The sequence below is a fragment of the Cricetulus griseus genome, chromosome 2 (genome assembly GCF_003668045.3).
Source record: "Cricetulus griseus strain 17A/GY chromosome 2, alternate assembly CriGri-PICRH-1.0, whole genome shotgun sequence".
NCBI classification, from domain to species: domain Eukaryota; kingdom Metazoa; phylum Chordata; class Mammalia; order Rodentia; family Cricetidae; genus Cricetulus; species Cricetulus griseus.
Genome location: NC_048595.1, coordinates 34,146,184 through 34,165,701, shown reverse-complemented (window position 1 = coordinate 34,165,701; position 19,518 = coordinate 34,146,184). Strand labels below are relative to the sequence as shown.

The following is a 19,518-nucleotide window of genomic DNA, read 5'->3' as shown; positions in this document are numbered from 1 at the left end:
TCCCCTGTAAGAGACAGCTCACAATGCATACCTATAACTGCATAACCAATCATTTGAGCCCCGTTCTGAGACTCCAGACCCAGAGCTGAATTCTTCAAAGGGAGTGATGGCTCCTCCACAGGACAGCTACCTGGTCTTCCCCCATAGCACTAACACAGCTTCCAAATCCACTCAGACATCACAGAGTACCAAATCCTAAGCCAACTGCTGTGGACATCAACTATGCCCGGTGTGAAAAGCGGCTAGCCCTGAAGCCACCCCAGCCTTCTGGAGAAGATGGGAAGAGTGTGGGAATACTCACTTCTTCCAGGGCATTGGCTGAGCATCGGGAACACATCCATTCTTCAGAAGCCTTTGTGGGAGGCACCCCATAGCAACCTAGTAACAACATCAGGAAAAGCAAATGAAACCCAATCCAGGGGCTGGGGTCAGAATGGATGAACAGTACTCTTCCAGATACCATTCCCAAAGACCGTAAAATCATACTGAAATCTGAGCCAGAGTCCCAGGCTCAATCATACAGTATGGTCCAGAACCCGAGAAAGTCAGAGGCTGTGGATTCACTGGCACATCTCCCTAGTAAGTAGCCAAGGACTAATCCCCAGACACCCACAACCCAGGGGGCTCCAAAATTGACAGGTATTTGGGACGGGCACTGGAACCGCAAGGAAACTCATCCACCAGCCACTGACTTCCCAAGAATACGTAACTGGGAAGGCCAATAGGTGACAACAACTTCCAGCAAGCAGGCCCATGCTGCTGGGACAGGAGAAGAGAAAGGTGAGAGGTACTCACTAGCATGGACCCGGACACTGCACTTCTTGCAGGACACTAGCATGCTGGTGCCATCCTCCTCCAGGTAAGGGGTAGACAGGTTGATGTCTGTGCTGCAGCCAGTTGTGGTAAAGCACATTTCTGGGATCAATGGCTTGGTCCTCTGAGTCTGAGCAGCTGGCTCCGAAGCTTTCTCACAGTTCTGACTAAAGCTTCCAAATTCCACCTAAGTGACAGGCAGGGAGTGTGCACCGCAGTGAGCACAGGCCTGTGCTCCCGGCCCTCCACCTGCTCCATCAGCAGAAAGCTGGGCCTCTTACTGCTATGACTGCAGCTATAGCTCCCGGGTGCACAGCCATTATCCTGAAGCTACTAATTGAAGTTACCTCTAATGACTCAAATTCAATTTCTCACAGCAGCATCAAACAAAGGCCCCTGGGGGACAACTGAGAAGAGGGAGCAAGTAAGAGGCACCTGGGATTTCAGTCTTCCCAAACCAAGTGATAATCAAATGCACTGAGACATTAGCAGCAAGGCACTGCCTGTCCCCAGGTGCTGCTACACATGGTAGCCCCCGTAGGAGACAGCACCCAGAGCACATCTCCTTAATGGGCCAACACTGACTGCCTCTGAGGGCCACATCAAAAGTCACCTGGACGGCAATACTGTCACATGGCTAGATCCCCACCTGTGATTCCAGGCTCGAGCCTCTCTAGGAGGAACATTATATCACACACTGCCCTTGGCAAACTATACTCACTGCAAATAACCTCCGGCTCTGCTGCTGGATGGCACCATTATCCCCATTCCAAGGACAGAGCTTGGAAACGTGTCACCCTCTGAGCCTATGCCATTCAAGAAACTCTGGCCCCCACCTAGATCTGCTGACAGTTAACAATCAGGCCAGTCATGTCCCTCACAAACAAAGGCACAAACAGTTCTTTGCTGTTGCTTTCTGTCAATACAAAGTACTGGCTTGTTGGATCCAGTATGTGGGTCTAGGTTCCACCCTTCTGCAAGCATTAACCTGGGACCCTGCCAAGCTCAGGGCAGCAGTGCCACGTTAGCTGCTTACCTACTGCCACAGTGTGTAGGACCCATCTGAGCCTGAGTTAGTCACCTGGCACCTGCTGCTATGAATTCCTGCCTGACCTTCTGGAGCTTGACCCAAAGTGAGCCATGATGGTGAAGTCATCAGTGCCCCAGCAAGGGAAGGCCACAGTTGAGCCCAGCCTTCACTATGTCAGACCTTCTACCTCTCCCCTTCCTCATCCCTCAGCTACCTTCTTTCTGGCCAGGCAGCACTCACACTATGACAAAGAGGAAGGAAAGAAGACGATGGTGTGAGAGAACCTGGCTCTTTACTCAAGGGTGGTTTTCAATGGAAAAGAAACTGCAGTCTTGGATCCCAACTGACAAGGACCGCAAAGCATCAGGCAGAAAGAGCCCCAGACTAAGAGGATAAACATTAGGCTCTGCAAACACTGGGGTCTGTCATGTGCAAGGGTCACCAGATCAAAGCCTTCTGAAGGGTAAGCTCACACAACTGGGTTATCTGCCTGGCAGACCCTCACCAAAGCACTGATAGGATTAGGATCCTGGAGGAAAAGGCCCCCTAAAGACAAGCAGTCACAAGCCTTACACCCACAATTAAACCCAGCTCCCTCTGCTTGCTGGCCATGGATGCCTGGTGGCAGGAGAGCAGGCTCACCTGATGGTAGGTCAGGAAGATCACACAGACAGCACAGTGAGGGGCCTGTTGGGCCATGATCTCATTGAACTCCTTTTCGGCCTCAAAGTTTGGGGGTCGGTTCTGCCACAGCTGGCTCAGAGGCTTGGCCCAAGCCTCTGTCTCCTCAGCCTCTTCCTCAGGGGTCAGCTGTTCAGAAGTCTCTAGAGGAAGAAAAAAAAAAAAAAAACATGAGTCCCAGCAGCCCTGCACATGGGGGTCTACCTAGAGAGTGGAGGGGCTCAGCCAGGGCTTCTGGTCCCAGGTTAGAACTGAACTCAATGTTTAAGAGGTGATAAAAGGCAAGGGCAGAACAGTTACTAAAAGACTCCTTTAAGGCCTGGATGACTTAGCTGGGGTGTGGGCTGGGGTGAAGGAGTAGGGGGTGGCTGTTTATACTGCTTTTTTCTGGTCAGACTGACTCAGGGTCTCTATTCTTCCTCATGTTTCAGGCACCCAGCCCACTCTGTTCCCTGTTAACAGCTGCTACATTCAACCCTCTGCCCTCTCTGAGGACAACAGAATAAAGTGCCAGCCTGCCAGAAACCATGCCATTTGCTGCCTCCCAAAAGCCAGCATGTTTAAGTCCTTTCCCCTTAGGGCTTTCCCTTCAGCTGTGCTGGAGAAACCGGGAGAGAAAACAGAACTGGTAAAGCTTGAGAAAAGTTACATCACAGCCTTGGTCAGGACTTTCCAGAGTGAGCTGGAAAGTCCAGGGGTGGGAGTCTCCCGGACTGGGGAAGAACTCCCCAAGATCTCAGAGGATGAATCTTCTTCCTGACTATAAATGTTCATGTCACCTTTCCATCAGGAGCTTGTGAGTGGAGAGAATAATTATTGCAGGCATAATCCAACCAGTCAGCAAATAAAAATTGCCATGACATCTTCAAAGAATGGGGGTGAAGGAGAGAATGATCCCAGAGACCATCAGGTACTATGAAGCCTGAACCTGTACCTTGGTGGCCCTCCTCAGAGCCCTGAACCAAACACTCCGCATCTCTCTTCAGTGTGCTGGGCAACGGGTCTCACACTCAGGCACCCTTAACCACAATGTAAGAAAACTCCCTCTCTGGGTTTATCTTCCCAGAAGAGTCAGGCTCGTTTCAGAATGGAAAACAATGGACGTCCTCACACAGAGCAAGATGGTAGCAATAAGGCGCAAGGCCCACTAGTTCCTGGAACACACAAAGTCAAGGAGCAGGGGAAAGGCTGGGAGGGGGAGGGGCTTTGGTGGAAGCAGATGAAATAGCAGAGCAGACTGCTACAATAAGCCCATAAGGCCTGCTGCTTGATGTGGGATGAGAAGCCCGTCGCTGTATCCTCCCTGGCCAAGTGTTCGGTGTCTGATAGGAGGCTGGCTATGACAGTGTACCCACCAGCTACTGTCACAGGCCACTGCATGTGGGGCTGTGTGTGTACTTATAATCCAGTGCAATGATACTGAGCTAAGACAAAAGCACTCCTTTCTTCAGAAGCACTGAGATCTCTGCAAAGCAGCCTAGAAAAAGCTGTGGTGGGCACACCTGCACCAGGTCCCATCTGCTTGATCCAGGCGACTCTGGAACAACGCAGATAAACCAATGCTTCCTCCATAGTCATGTTTAACCTAAAGGGAACTGGCAGCTGCCACCGTGTACAGCCCTGTGAAGGGCCACTGTAGTAGAAGGTCGATGCAAGCAGGTCAAATTAGCCTCTAAGAGAGCCCCATGGTTCAGACTGGAGCCAGAGTGCCTGACCCAAACATGAGGGGCCAAGATAGTACGGAAGAGACAGAAAGACATGCTCACAGCCCCAGTCTTCACAGGCGGACATCTGTTCTACTTACAAAGCCCAAAGTGGCCCAAATCATTGCATATGTGAATACTGAATGCCAAGGGGAATCGTTCACTGTGTTAAGTGAAAAATCACAGGAATCAAAGTTGTAACAGTTTACATATGTAAAGTTTCACTGAGCCTTATAGTCAAGACATGTGCATTTCACTAAAAGTGCTGTACTTCAAATAAAAATGGTTTTGTAAAAAGTCAAGAGAAGCAGAGCATGTTGGTATAAGCTTGTAATTCCAGTACTTGTGAGTCTGAGGCAGGACAATCATGAATTTAAACAGTTTGGCTACATAGCCAAGCCTACTTCTAAATAAAGAGGGGGGAAAAAAAAGGTGCAATAAAGATATATTAGACTAACAAGAGTAAGAATTCTAAGTATAATGCATAGCCTTTGTTTGGTTTATATTAATTTCAAGGGAGAAAACCCTATTGAATACATTCTTATGTCAAGCCAGGGAAGCAAGGCAAAGCTCGACTAAGGCCCTGAATGTAAAACAAGACTAACAGCAGTGTGTTTACTTAGGGACAATCCTTTATGCCTAGTGTTGTACTAATGTGAAGTGATCTGGCTGGGCCTGGAAGGCAGACCTGTAATCCCAATAACTTTGGGCGCTGAGGCAAGAGGACCAAAAGTTGAGGCCAGCCAAAAAAAGGTAGTGAGACTTTGTCTCAAAAATAGAAAGTGAAAAGAGGAGGCTAGAGGGATGAGCATCCGTTAAGATAAGCTCTTAAGAAAGAGGACTAGGTTCAACTGTCAGCCTCCACGTGGCTACTCAAAGCCACCTACTACTCCAGTACCAGGAGATCCAATGCCCTCTTCTCTGAGGCACTCTATGTACCTGGTACAAACATATGCAGGGAAATTCTCATGTAATGATTTAAGTAAAAAGAGGGCCAGATACAGGACAGTGGCAGGCGGCTGGCTGAACCTGTGTGAGGTTCTGTAGTAGTTCCTGGGAAGTTTTGTTTTTGTTTTAAATGAAACAGTCGGGCATGGTGGCTCACGCCTTTAATCCCACCACTGGGGAGGCAGAGGCAAGAAGAATTTGAATTTGAGGCTAGCCTGGTCTACAGAGCAAGTTCCAGGGCAGCCAAGGCTACACAGAGAGAGCCTGTCTCAAAAAAATAACAAAAGGAAACAGTGGCGTGACTAGATAAATTCATCGTACTTTCTGGGATACAGCAGGTGTCCATGTGAAACTGAAGCTGCTTTGTGGACTATTTCCGCACACTGTGTGAATATATGTCACTGTGATTGGTTAATAAAGAAGCTGACTGGCCAATAGCTAGGCAGGGAGAGGTTAGGCGGGACTTAAAGAGCCAAGGGAAGAAAGAGGGCGGAGTCGCAAGGAGGCTTGGAAAGAACAAGATGAAGAGCCACGCAGAAAAAAGGTACCGCCACGTGGTAGTTTTGATAAGAAATGTAAGTTAATTTAAGTTGTAAGAGCCAGTTAGTAGCCTAAGTTATCGGCGAGCATTTGTAATTAACATCAAGTCTCTTGTGTGGTGTTACTTGGGAGTCGGCTGGCGGGACAGAAATCGCCGCCTACATTGCTTGAGCAGGGTGTAGTGGTAAATACCTATAACCCTGGCACCCGAAAAGTGGGAGACAAGAGGCTCAGGCGCTCAAAGCCACCATGGGCTACACTACACCCTGCTTCAATAATGGACTAGCAGAAAGAAAGCAGGCAAACTCACAGTAAATGTTCTGATAAAAATTAACACACAGGGAACTACACAAAGTCCCTACCCTTCACTTTGTCATAACTGAACACTGCTCATCACAAAAAGTGGAGGGAGATATCAGTTACATTGTTTCAAAAAGATACACTCAGGCATGGTTTATGCCTAAAAGTGTATGTATTCAGTATTCAACGTGCTCCTCTTTGGAACACAGGCCTAAGGCTAATTTTTCTTTTGCCTCTTGAAAACTTCCAATTTTTCCAAGTTTTCTACAGTATACTTTTTGTTTCTTTCTAGAGCAGGGTTTCTCTGCATAGCCTTGGCTGTCCTGGAACTTGCTCTGTAGACCAGGCTGGCCTCACAGGGATCTGCCTACACCTGCCTCCCTGGGGTTAGGATTAAGGGTGAGCGCCACCATCCAACAAATGTTCGTCATTTTAAAGCTCTGAGGGATAAAGTAATCATGCAACAGGCAGCAGTTCTCAGCAGGGCTGGAGCATGAGCTCAGAAGCATTGCTGGAACCCACTCAGGGTCTTCTGACCCTAGGACTTCTAGGCTGTCCCCATGCCTAGGCTTGTTCATACATTCTAGAAGGAAAATTGAGATGAGCCATGGCAGCACATGGAGAAGGGAGAGGGAACAGAGTACCCAGCACCAGAGCATCAATGCGCAAGCAGCCCTGCTTCCACAAGGGTGCAGATGCTAATATCCGCCGAGGTCTGCCAGCATCTTCTTTTTGCTCCAGGCAGCAGAGGTGACCACACCCTGCTGTTGTCAAGATGAGCTTCAGAGCCACACTTCCCATTTCTACTTGCATAGGTCTTTAGTTCCCTTTTCTGTCTCCTTCTCAGGCTCCTCTGCCCAGCCATGCCCAGCCTCTGCTTGCCCTTCTCTGCCTTCTCAAGGAGGCCCCTTTATTTAAAAATAATCCTACAAAACACATCTGTGTCTTCCTATGTCTACATCCTCTATCCACATGAAAGGGGTTTTTGAAGCCAACTAAAAGCCTTAAGACACAAAGGAGGCCATCAGCATCTTTCTCCCTGGGGACCACATTCACAGCTCTCCAGACTGCTGTCCACTCCAGCTGGCTCTCTTCTGCAATCCCTGCCATCAGAGCATCCGAGCCCAGCTGGCCTAGGAGCAGCCCTTCTGATACCAACTTGACTGTTGCTACCCTGCTTCAAACACACTGGCTCTGGGATGCCCATGAGAAAAAGCTCACTAAGCTCGTGAGTGGGACTGTATACCCAGCCTCACTCCCACTTTGCTCTTCTAGCTCATTTCAATCTGTAGCTGTGCCCTTGAACTTGAGCCACACTGCCCTGATGACAGTTCCTCTGCATTGGTGCTCCCTGTTTACACATGCAGTCCCCTCAGCCTGGATGTGAGTCTTTTCTTTAATATCTTTGGCAGTCTGTCCCACTACTCTCTAAGCATTGTGAGGGCATGGGCATATCTTAACCAGCTTTGTATGCACACATCCAGTACGGGGCTTGGCATCACTGACAGAATTTACTCTCCCGAAAGATCAGCCTTGTACGTCCTAGTTGAAAAAAGGAAAGAACCTACATGCAATTAACCTGTATGTGGCAGTCCACCAATCTTGAACAAGTAAGTGAAGAAAACTCATTCACAAACCAGGCACAAAAGAAAGTGCTATCCTCTCTGCCTGGGATACCTGTGAGAAGAGCTAAGCCTCCAGCCCTCGCTCACCCCTGACTTCTGATGCCATGCAAGAGCAAGGCTCACTGTGGTGAACTGCTTTCCTTCTCATGAGAAGGAGGAGATAAGACTTACCGTCATCACTGCCGCACTCCTGCAGCACGAGCGGGTGATGGCGCGGGAGCTTGCTTAAGGGCTGGCGACGACCCTTGGTCTTCTTATTCTCCAGGGAAAGCATGTACTCATCTGCAACCTGAGCAAACCAGGGAAATCAGCTTGGTGATGAAACTGGAGGGAGTTATGATGACACACACCTGGAAACACCTGTAATCTTACCACTCGGGAGGCTGAGTGTGAGGACATAGAACAAAAGGCAGCATGGGCTACATATGCAGCCCATCATCTCAAAAATGGGAGTGGGGAGGGAGTTCAAGAGAACTGGAGGGAAAGGGGGCTAAGGGAAGAGGAGGGGAGGAGGGACATAGGAAACAAAAAATATAAAGCCAAACACACACACACACACACAACCTGTCTTGGGGTTAGAGAGATGGCTCAATAGTCAAGAGCACTGGCTGCTCTTCCAGAGGACCTGGGTTCTATTCCTGACACCTACACAGCAGCTCACAATCATCTCAAGCTCCAGTTCCAGGGAATTCAACACCCTCTTCTGTACCACACATGGTGCACAGACATATATGGAGGCCAAACACTCACACGTGTAAAATAAAATAAAATGAAAATTTAAAGCAATTTAAAAAAAACATCTTAGAAAAGCATAAGCCAGCCAGGCGGTAGTAGTGCATGTCTTTAATTCCAGCACTCAGGAGGCAGAGGCAGGCGGATCTCTGTTTGAGACCAGCCTGGTCTACAAGAGCCAGTTCCAAGACAGGCTCCAAAGCCACAGAGAAACCCTGTCTTGAAAAACAAAACAAAACAAACAAATAAAGAAAACAGAAAAGAATAAGCTACAACGCCAAGCAAACTAGTTTACACTAGTGAATTTTAAGGGAAAACTGTTTCTGTCTTGCTTCCTGGCCTTCTCAGAAGATGCTTGAACTAGAGGACAAGCCAGGAACCCTCCCACTTTAAGATCATGAGGACATCAGAGGGGCCAAAGCGCCCCTTTCTTTGGGAGATCAGCACCTGTTATGATGCATGTGCTAGGTGGCAGGGCCATCCACACTGATGACCTGGGAGACACAGGGATGAGGGTACCTAAGACACTGTGAAGACAGAACAGCTCAAGCTCTACCTTCCACCCTGTTGAGATCTGCACTCTCATGGCCACTGCCAACACCCCAGAGAGGCAGGTTTCCTCTGCTCCAAGAAAGAGCATCAGCAAGACAAAGTGTCTGCCCTCTGGCCGACATGCTAAGGGCTGGCTGATTTAACGCTGCATTTGCATCATCCCCGAGCAAACATAATTAGGTCTAAGACGTACAGGACTGACAAATACTCCGTGAATTTCTTTTTAATCAACATACTTCAAAATCGGTTGTATGAAACACAGGCTTGGCGAAACCATTAAGTGAGGAAATGAGGCCTAGAAAGAAGTCGGCCACTTTCCAACACTGACTAAACTAATGCTTCCGATCTACAAAAAAGTGGGGGCACTGCAGGGCCACTTTAGAGGTATCCTGGGCCCACAGAATAAATGCAGAGCATCTCAGAGCTGGAGAACACTTGAGTTCACAAGAGAAAACAATACTTTACAGGCCACATTCAGGCAGAACAGCGCCTGTTCCTGCAAACACAAGTTTACCAAGAGGTCAGTGTCCAACATACGTTGACTGGACCCCTTCTATGTGTGGAGGCTCTTAGGAATTGAGAAGGTGTAGAGCAGTGGACTGACAGGACAGGATCTGTTCTTCCTGCGTGAAAGGTACATGAAATATACAGGAATGAGGCAAAGAGTGGGGGTGCTTAGTAGGCATGACCTCTGATACACAATCAATCTTTCAAACAGATCCCAACCATACAGTGTACCCAAAGCAGTGGGTTTCCAGTGTACAACAGGGCACTGTGGTGCAGTGCATGGACAGAGTCAGACTTAACCCTCTGTGTCATAAAACCATGTGTGTGAGGAAGGCCTCTCAATAGCCACCACTGCGGTGAACAGGAGGGGCTCTGGGAGCCATCTCCCTTCTACCCCAAGCAGCTTTCTCTTGGATTTGCATGCTGCTTTCGGGGCTTTTATTTGTTTCATTTAGTTTGAGACAAGCCCTTGTGTACCCCAGGCTGAGGATAACCTTGAATTCCTGTTCTTACCTGCACCTCCTAAGAGTTGGGGTTACAGAGGTACATACTACTGCCCATGTTTAAGCAGAGCTAGGGATAGAATTCTGGGCACAAATCCCTGTCCCGTGATTCACAATTTTCAAGTAAGCAGGATTTCACTATTTTTTAATATTTATTTTGTTTTATGTATATGAGTGTTTGCTGCCCTTATGACTGTGTACCATGTCCCCAGAGATCAGAAGAGAGCATCAGATCCTCTGGAACTGGAGTTACCGATGACTGGGAGCCACCATGTGGCTGCTGGGTGTCCTCTGCAAGAGCAGCCAGTGATCTTAACCACTGAGCCATCCCTCCAGCATCAGATTTCACTTTTTTAGAGAAATTCTATTCTCATTTCCTAAAACAACTATTTCCCTGTGGCTGACCTAATTCTGCACATTTAAGGTCATTACAAATTAAATTTATAATTCATCATAAAATGTATAATATTCTGGTACTTCCTACTTTGAGCACACCCCAGTGACAGGCTTAACCCTGGCAAATGGCAGAGACTAGGGAGAAACGCAATGACAGCAGCAAAGAATCTACACTGGATTAGCATGGTTAGAGGAGCTAACATGGCTCACCTGGATAAAGGCAGTGACAACAGACTAAGTTAAACATACAGTGTGGCAGGCACACACAACATGTGTTAATCCTGGGAAGTGTGGCATTAAGAAATGCAGAGTTGCTGGGGCTGGAGAGATGGCTCAGAGGTTAAGAGCACTGGCTGCTCTTCCAGAGGTCCTGAGTTCAATTCCCAGCAACCACATGGTGGCTCACAACCATCTCTAGTGAGATCTTGTGCCCTCTGCTGGCCTGCAGGCAGAACACTGTGCACATAATCAATAAACAAATCTTTAAAAAATGTGATAGTATTAAAAAAATAAAAAGAAAAAGAAAGAAAGAAACGCAGAGTTAGAAAAGAAGTCAGAGCAGGAACTGTGCACCCGAGACTCCAGCATAGGTATGTTTTGTGGCATGTACTTGCCATCCTACTTGGGAGACTGTAGAGCTACAATGGGAGTGGATGCAAACACTGATAGGAGGTCAACTGACTGAGGAGCAGACTTTCCGCAGTAGGACAAGGCGGCACAGAAAGGCCATGCAGCTGCAGAGAGCTGGAAGGCTCCACAGGAGAGGCACTGCAAACAGTAAGTATGGAGTCCCACAGACTTCAGAAGGCTCACAGAGCAGAGGGGAGCCCAGAACACATGGCCACCAGGATGTCTAGACTTGCTGTCTGTTCATCCCAGCAGACAGTAAGAACAGGAAGAACTCATGCCTCAGCCCATCTTGGAGAGGAACAAAGGAAGCAAGGTTAGTCTGAGAAGAAAGTGGCCTCCAGGATGGGCCATCTAAGCATGGTCTGCAGCCAGGGAGAAGAGAAGCTGGTAAAATGGAGACATATGGCTGCCAGGTAGTGGCGGTGCACACCATTAATCCCAGCAGGGAGGCAGAGGCAGGAGAATCTCCAGGTTCAAGGCCAGCAAGTTACAGTACAGCAGGGCTACACAGAAAAACCCTGTCTCAAAATAAATAAATAAATAAATAAATAAATAAATAAATAAATATGTGGCAGACAGAATGTCTACAACCTGACCCTGTAAACATGTTGTATTAATATGACAAAGGAGAATTAAGACTGATAATCAGGTGACTGTAAAGTAGGGAGATTATCCCAGATCTAAGGCACACACAGCAACAGCACCAGTCAAAGAACCTTGCGCAGAATTTTCCAGACCCCTACCGGCCATAAACCTGGACCCCAGGTTCCAGAAATTTCTGTCTCCTCTTCTAACACAGAGAGCTGTAGTCAGTATTGCCAGTGAGGCTTGTTCTGCAAAGAAGCCACCACCATTGCCAGCCCTGTCTGAGCAAGCACTTCTGCAGCAGACATGCCTCCATGGCTCCTGGAGCTGTGGGGACCCCACTGCTCTGGTGCTTCAGTCACCAAAACTAGCTTACCAGATAACTCTGGACAGAGCCTGGATGTGGGTGTCAGCAAGGGGCCCAGTTATAACTTGATAACACCAGGGGAGCGGTATGAGTACTTGAGACACATGGTGCTCTCAGGAACCCTGATATTCCCAATACACAGATAGTGCTGTCAGATCTTCAGGGAAGAGCAAAGCTGTTGAGCCTCTATGCCAACCTTGTCAGTCTCACTAAAACAAGCCTGACCATCAATCACACACTCCACAAGTACAGAAGGCCCACAGGCCAAGCTCCGCAGACCACTAGTGCCAAGGGATGGTGGATGTAGAAAGAGGCTACCTTCTATGTGCTTATCTTCCTTTCCAAGATGGCATCTGCAAGGTTTTCAAGGAGAATGGGAACTCAACACACAGCAAGGAGTTTTGCAGAAGTGGCTCTGACAAGGGCTGGGTCACACTGAGGAAGGTACCTATTCCAAGCCTATTCCAAGACCTTAGAGACAACCATGTCTCCTCCCACTCCAAAAACATCTACAGCCTGGGGTGGTAGACATGAAGGACAGTGAAAATAGAACTAAAATGGTAAGTCTGCCATGTTTCATTACATTTAAAAAACAAGACAAAAGCCTTAAGGGTAGCCATTCCCTCACAGTTCTTCCACCTGTGCTGCGATGCCTATTTCTAGCAGACTCCCAGGATCTAACCACTTCCCCCCAAGTGCTAGGATGCCCCCCACTTCGGCCAACCCCCAGGATCCAGCTGCTCTTTCGCTGTCATCTTCAACACCCCCACACTTAGCAGGCTCCTATCCTTAATTCAAGGCACACTTGTCGACATCCCTTACTTCTTGGGTCCACCTCCCTGGAGCTCAGTATACCTAACTCTCCACTCGATCTGACCGCTGGCTGTACCTTCTCATTCTGACACACACAACACCCCCCACATACCTGCCAACTATCTCCACCCATGCTAGTGCATGCCCCAACAATCTCCTAGTGAGTTCGAGGCCAGCCTGGTCTACAGAGCAAGTTCCAAGACAGGCTCCAAAGCTACACAGAGAAACCCTGTCTCCAGAAAAAAAAAAAAAGTAGAAGAAGGAATGAAGAAGAGGGAAGGAGGAGGAGGAAGAAAGAAGTGATGGCATATGGTTTTAAAGCAGTAAAAGCAGATGGAGAAGCAGGTCCGGCAGGAGCTTGAGGTCTGATCTGCACAACAGCACTCTCATGCTCCTGACAGCACTCATGCTCCATCTTTGTGCACTTCCAAGCAGATCACAGAGTTCCAGTTTCCAGGCACAGCATGCAGAGCAGACCCGTATGGGCCTTGGTGTGAGCTATCAGGACATGAAGAAGAGATCACCCTCCTCTCACAGACTCTTGTTCCATCTATCTGGTATATTCCTCCAAACTTCCTCCTTCTCAACATCCTAAATTCCTTCAGCCCAGCTAGGCTGCCAGATCTTCCAATGGGAGCTGCATCACTTAGCATCACCCAGTGCTGAAACCTCATGCTCCTCTTTGTCCACATCTGCTCTGGAGGTCCTGGAAGGCAGTCCTGGCCCATAGAACATGGGCCCTACTGACTACAAGGGTTAGGTAAGCAGGTGGGTAGGACAACACCTTTTTGGAGAACTTAAATGGCTCAAGGCTGCCAGCACACACTGACAGGGCAGAGAAAGGAATTATTGCAAGTGAGAATCCACAAAGAAATGAGAGGGACGCTGAAAGCGTGCAGGCTTTCAGCAGGACTGAAAGGAAGGCATCTAAGGAGAAGCCTCCCTACCCTGTGGATCATGATGGCGGAGGCATCTTGGCTGCAGTCCACGCCATGGATGCAGAGTATGCATCAGTGAGTTGCAATCTGCCTTCTGCAGGAGTACACGCTAGTCTACAGCCTCACCATATGGGAGCTTGGGCAATGCTTTGTCCCTTCCAGGGCCTGTGGACATCTAGGACTGCCTGTCCCTAGCTCTTCCATCTATTTGAAAATAAAGAATAGCAGCACCATTTGCCCACAGGTTAAAAAAGTCACTTTGTTCAATCATATTAGCTGGCAACAAAATGACATCTAACCCAATTTTTTGTATCCATTCACTTAATTGATATCAAATGCAGGAAGAAAAGGAGATGACTAGTATTTATTGGCTTGCTGTAGGCTCTCCAAAAATAAAAATAAAAAACACACCAAAAACTCCAGTAGAATTAATTTACAGTAATAGCCTAAACGATGTTCATAAAATATTTAGTATCCATTACATTTTTGCTATTTGCTAGCTACTCTTTGGACAGTGACTAGCAGGAAGTCAGAGTTCTGCAAACAAAGGACAGGCAGGGTGAACTGCTGTCCCACGGCAGGGGGGTTGGCACCCAGGGGCTTGTGAGGAAAAACAACAAGGTGGCAGCTGCAGGGGTTAAGAAAGTTTCCTAGCTGAAAAGCGTTCTCCTGTAGGTGCTGCGTTACGGGGTACAGAGAGCACTGGTCAAAGCAACCAGAAGGAAGCATGGTGGTGATTAATTCATTAGCCTGCAATCACTATGAGATGCACGCAGGAAGTCTACAGAAATTGAGCCATGACACTTGGAGGAAGTGGAGAGAATTATCTGGGTACTGAAAGACAAGATGAGTGAGGGGGGCTGTGTAATGGCACAGTGGGTGGGGGTGCTATCCTCCGGGCCTGACAACCTGTGAGTTTGATCCACAGGATCCACACAATGGGAGAAGAGAAGAGAAGCAATTCCCAAAAGTTGTTTTCTCAGCTCCACTTGTGTGCCACGGCACAAAGTCACTCACAAAATGAATAATTGAAAAAACAACTTTTTTGGGTTTTGTTTTGTGAGACGGGGTTTCTCTGTGTAGCTCTGCTCACAACCCAAACAAATTTTAAAAGCAGAATGGTTCCTTAAAAAAAGAAGATAAGACACAACACAGGAGGTGGTGAAAACTGTAGTTCCAGGTCAGGGCTAGAGGATCTCAACATTGGGGCTGGAGAGATGGCTTAGAGGTTAAGAGCACTGAGTGCTCTTCCAGAGGTCCTGAGTTCAATTTCCCAGCAACCACATGATGGATCACAACCATCCATTATGAGATCTGGTGCCCTCTTCTGATGTGCAGATATATATGGAAGCAGAATGTTGTATACATAATAAATAAATAAAATATTAAAAAAAAAAGTCTACAACATTGAGTTCCAGGTCAGCCTGTGCAACTTAGTGAGAACCTTAATGAGAGTTTTAAAAAGAAGGGGCGATATGTAAGAGGTAGCTGTAGCAGAAGCAGGAGTCAGGGAGTAAAGAAGTTCAGAGTCAGCCTGAGATGTATCATATAGCAAGATCCAGGGCCAGAGACAACCCATCCATCAGGTAAAAAGCACTGGCCACACAAACCTGATGACTTGAGTTCCATCCCTATACCCCATAGGGAAAGCCAGATGTTGTCCTCTGATTCCAAGTGTCACAGTATACTATACAGGTACCCACACATCACATACATACATACACATGCAACCCTCCCCTAAAATCTTGAAAAAAAAAAAATGTATGTAGCAAGATCCTATCCAAAAGAAAAAGAAAACAACAAGGCACTGGAAATAAGACTCTGCAGCCAAAAGCATAACTGCTGTGTTAGAGTGGACTAAATTCAGTTCCTAGCACCATGTCCAGATGCTCGCTCACCTGTGTCCAGCTCCAGGGCAACCCAACACTTCTGGCTTCTCAAGGCACCTGCCCTCACTTGCACAAACCCACAAAGAGCACACACATACACACAATTTGAAATAAATGATATTTTAAAAAGGATAAGGGGCAAGAAATTTTAAATAGAGACAAAAGGCAGCACTAGGGAAACCTGGACCATACATACATGGAAGACCAACATGGCCCACATGCCAGGATGACAGCAAACTCACAAGCATGCCTATTTCTCAAAGATATCCAACCAAACAAGTTACTTAATATGAAGCAAGAGCAGAAAGCCAGGTGGCCTGTGAGTTCAAGGCCAGCTAGGGCTACATGGTGAGCTCTTACTCTAACACACAAGCACAGGGGAAGGAATGCAGCCACTCTGGCGGGCGTTCATTTACCACAGCGCACGTGTGGAGGTCAGAAACATTAGCAGTTGGCCCTCTCCTTCTCCTATGTGGGTTCAGAAACAGAATTCAGGTCGTTAGGCCTGGTGGCAGGCACCTTTACCTATTAACCAATCTCACTAGCCTCTTTTTGTTGTTTTTGTAAGACAGAGCCTAATGAGCCCCAAGCTGGTCTCAAACACATCATGTAGCCAAGGACGACCATGAACTCCTAACTCCTACCTCCACCACCCAGTGCTGGGACTACAAATGTACACCATCATGCCCAGCTTGACACCTTTTACCCTTACTGTGATCGGGACCATGCAAGCTGTGAGGCTAGGGAAAGAGGTTATCTGCAGAGGTGAATCAGCTGTAGCCAATAGGAATTCTCTCAGCATGGCAGACCAGCCAGGAGCCACAATATACAAAAGGAAGAAAAAAAAAAAAAGCTTCTGGTAACAGTGGGTACTAGGAGGAGACCCAACAAACACATTTCCATGTAGAGCTCTAGGAATCCGTCCTGGTCTCCAAAACAAAGATCTATCAATGACAAGCTAGGATTCCATAGAGCAGTGAAAATTCCTAAGAAGAAAATGCCACTGGATATCAGGGTGAGAAAGGCCACTGGAATGATCTGAATGAAAAAGCCCCCAACAGGAACATATATTTGAATGCTTAGTCACCAGGGAGTAGAACTGTTTGAAAGGATTAGGGGATGTGGCCTGCAGGAAGTGTGTCACTGGGGGGTGGGCTTTCAGGTTGCAAAAGCCCATGCCAAGCCTAGTTGTCTCCCTTTCTGCCTGCAGATCAGGGTGAAGGTCCATAGCACCACACCTATTGCCATGCTTCCTGGCATGACAAAGGACCAAACCTCTGAAACTGTAAGATAAGTCCCAATTAAATGCTTTCTTTTGTAAGTTTTTGTAAGAGTTGCCTTGGTCACGGTGTCTCTTCACAGCAATAAACAGTGACTAAGATGCCACCTTATCTCGAACCCCAAACACCTGGGCTGCAACCACTGCCATCCATCCAAACCTTTCTGCTCTGGGCAAGGAGTCAGAGGAAGGGCTTCCAGCACATCAGCACATCCAACCAAGCTTAGGATTTACACTGCTCTGTCCCTGATGCCACTGCTGAGATGCGGTCCTCTGGATCAACAGTCACACACAGAGAAAGAGGAAGACGGGGACTGTCACCTGGCATTCTGACACAACCACTGCAGGTAGTAGATGCAAGATGAGACAGAGGGAGCCTCTCTCCTGCCCTCCCACACACCTGCAGCACCTTCACCCTCACAGGCCGCCTCTGTCACAAGCTGCCTTGCAGGGCAGTGGCCTCCCACACCACTGCAGAGCCTGTACCTCTGCCAGTTCCTGCTCACTGATGCTTCGGGGAGCACTGCGCTTCTTCTTCACACTAGGCTCTCCTGTGGCGGCCCTGCCATCCCCTCTGGCATAGCTGTGCACAGTGAGAGCTCCTGTTTTCTCCTGGCCTTGACAAGAGACAGATTCGCTGGTTTCAGAATCTGAAGAAACTGAATCCTGGGATGAACTGGAGCCCAGGCTGGAAGAGGATTTCTTTTTGGAACCTGAGAAGACAATGCGTCCTCCTACGGATGCAGGATTCACAGAAAGGTCCAAGGCGGCTGCTTCGGGATCGTCCTCCTCATCCTCCTCTTCTAGTTTGACATTCTTCAGTTCTTCAAATTTGACTTCAGTGGGGTCAGAGTAATCTGAAACACAGGTGCATAATATCAGACAGAGCCAGTTTCCTTGTTGGAAGCAGGATGGCAACCTGGCCACTGTGTGATCAAGACTCAGTGCTCAGCACCAGGGCCCCCAACTTCTTCCTCTCCTTGCTGTGTGAGGGTCCTACCATTTCTTCTTAGGGGCTTCAATCCAAGTCCTGGGCATAAGGTAGCACAACTCACACATGACAGGGTTACGAGCAAGTGGCTGCTGCTGTTCCTCACAGGCCTGTGCACAGCAGCAGCCCAGCTGCTGAAGTCAAAAGAAATTCTACAAAGCACAAGTCCACAGTGCTCTCTAGCCATCAGACATACCTCAGCATGTAACACAGTGCTCCCTAGCCATCAGACATACCTCAGCATGTAACACAGTGCTCTCTAGCCATCATGTACCTCAGCATAGAAACAGTGCCATCAGACAAACCTTGGCATAGAGTAAGCAGATTTCTTCAAGCCCAAAATAAGCCTGTCCCTAAGAAATTTAGACTTGGTGCCTATCTGAGTGCTCCAAAACCGTGTTTCTTACGACACTTGTGAGTCCTCCAGCCTCCAAGTGAACAAATGCTACAGTGGCAGGCACCTGATTTGGTAAAGACACTGTACTCCTCCAACATATACAGTTATATTTAATTAAGACTCTTAAGCTGGGCATGGTGGTGTTTGTCTAGAATAATCCCAGTATTTGAGAGGCAGGAGAAAAGCCCAGTCGAATACCAGTCAGGGAACAGAGCAAAACAATTACTAAAAACAAACCAAGCTCAGTGGCACATGCCTATCACCTCAACACTCAGGAGCCAAGGGTTGGGGATCTTCAGTTCAAAGCTAGGCTAGGCTACACAGTTGAGACCTTCCTTCAAAATCAATAAGCCAAGTGTGGTGGTACATGCCTTTAATACCAGCACTTAAGAGGCTGAGACAGGGGCTGGAGAGATGGCTCAGTGGTTAAGAGCACTGCCTGCTCTTCCAAAGGTCTTGAGTTCAATTCCCAGTCCCAACAACCACATGGTGGCTCACAACCATCTGTAATGAAATCTGGTGCCCTCTTCTGGCTTGCAGACATACCTGCAGACAGAGCACTGTGTACATAATAAATAAATAAATCTTTTTAAAAAAAAAAAAAAAAAAGGAGGCTGAGACAGATCTTGTGGGCTACAGAGAGTTCCAAGATAGCCAGGGATACATAGAGCCCATCTCAAATAAAAATGAATAAATAATAAAATAAGAGCCAGTGAGATGGCTCAGCAGGGAACTCAGATAAAGGTGAAAGGAGAACACACCCCACCAAGTTTTCCTCTGTGGTGCAAGCATGCACACACATGCAAACTACACTCCATTATTGTTTTTCCTTCTCCTTTTCGGATGGAGACAGATTCTCACTAGGTAGTCCAGGCTGGTTTCAAACTCTCAGAGATCCACCTGCCCCTGCCTAAGTTCTGTGATTACCTGTCCCAATAACTAAAGTTTCAAAAAATAAAGTAAGTAAAATGGCAGCACCCTACAACATCTCATCCCTCTTATCCAACCTGGCCATACTCTGCAACTACCCTTCCCAACCCAATATTAAATTTAGAGGGAAGCACCCAGGGCTCCAGACAGTACTTCCCATCACCAGGGCTGGCTGGCTCCTTGCGGGACATCTGCCCACCTCATATTACTAAAATCACTTCCATGGAAGTCTTCGGTCTTTGGTGTTTCCCTGAGCCTTTCCCTCTGTGTCTGGCCTGCCCTGCATGTCCCCAGGGAAAATGGTTCTCACATTCCAGTACAGGTCTGCTCACAAACCAGACTCACATTTGTTTCTTCTGACTCTGCAAC

General features: G+C 47.8%; 1 protein-coding gene across 2 annotated transcripts in view; it reads right to left on the bottom strand.

The window, feature by feature from the left end:
- The window catches only part of Kdm4a (lysine demethylase 4A), a 48,865-nt gene that overhangs the window by 10,354 nt on the left and 18,993 nt on the right, over positions 1 to 19,518 (bottom strand). For both annotated transcript variants that reach the window (XM_027399024.2, XM_027399023.2), the window contains exons 11-15: positions 17,318 to 17,688; positions 7,812 to 7,929; positions 2,486 to 2,667; positions 796 to 1,000; positions 302 to 378 (exon numbers count right to left, since the gene is read on the bottom strand). In XM_027399024.2, the coding sequence (XP_027254825.1) occupies positions 302 to 378; positions 796 to 1,000; positions 2,486 to 2,667; positions 7,812 to 7,929; positions 17,318 to 17,688 (953 nt within the window). The remainder of the gene's footprint in view (positions 1 to 301; positions 379 to 795; positions 1,001 to 2,485; positions 2,668 to 7,811; positions 7,930 to 17,317; positions 17,689 to 19,518) is intronic.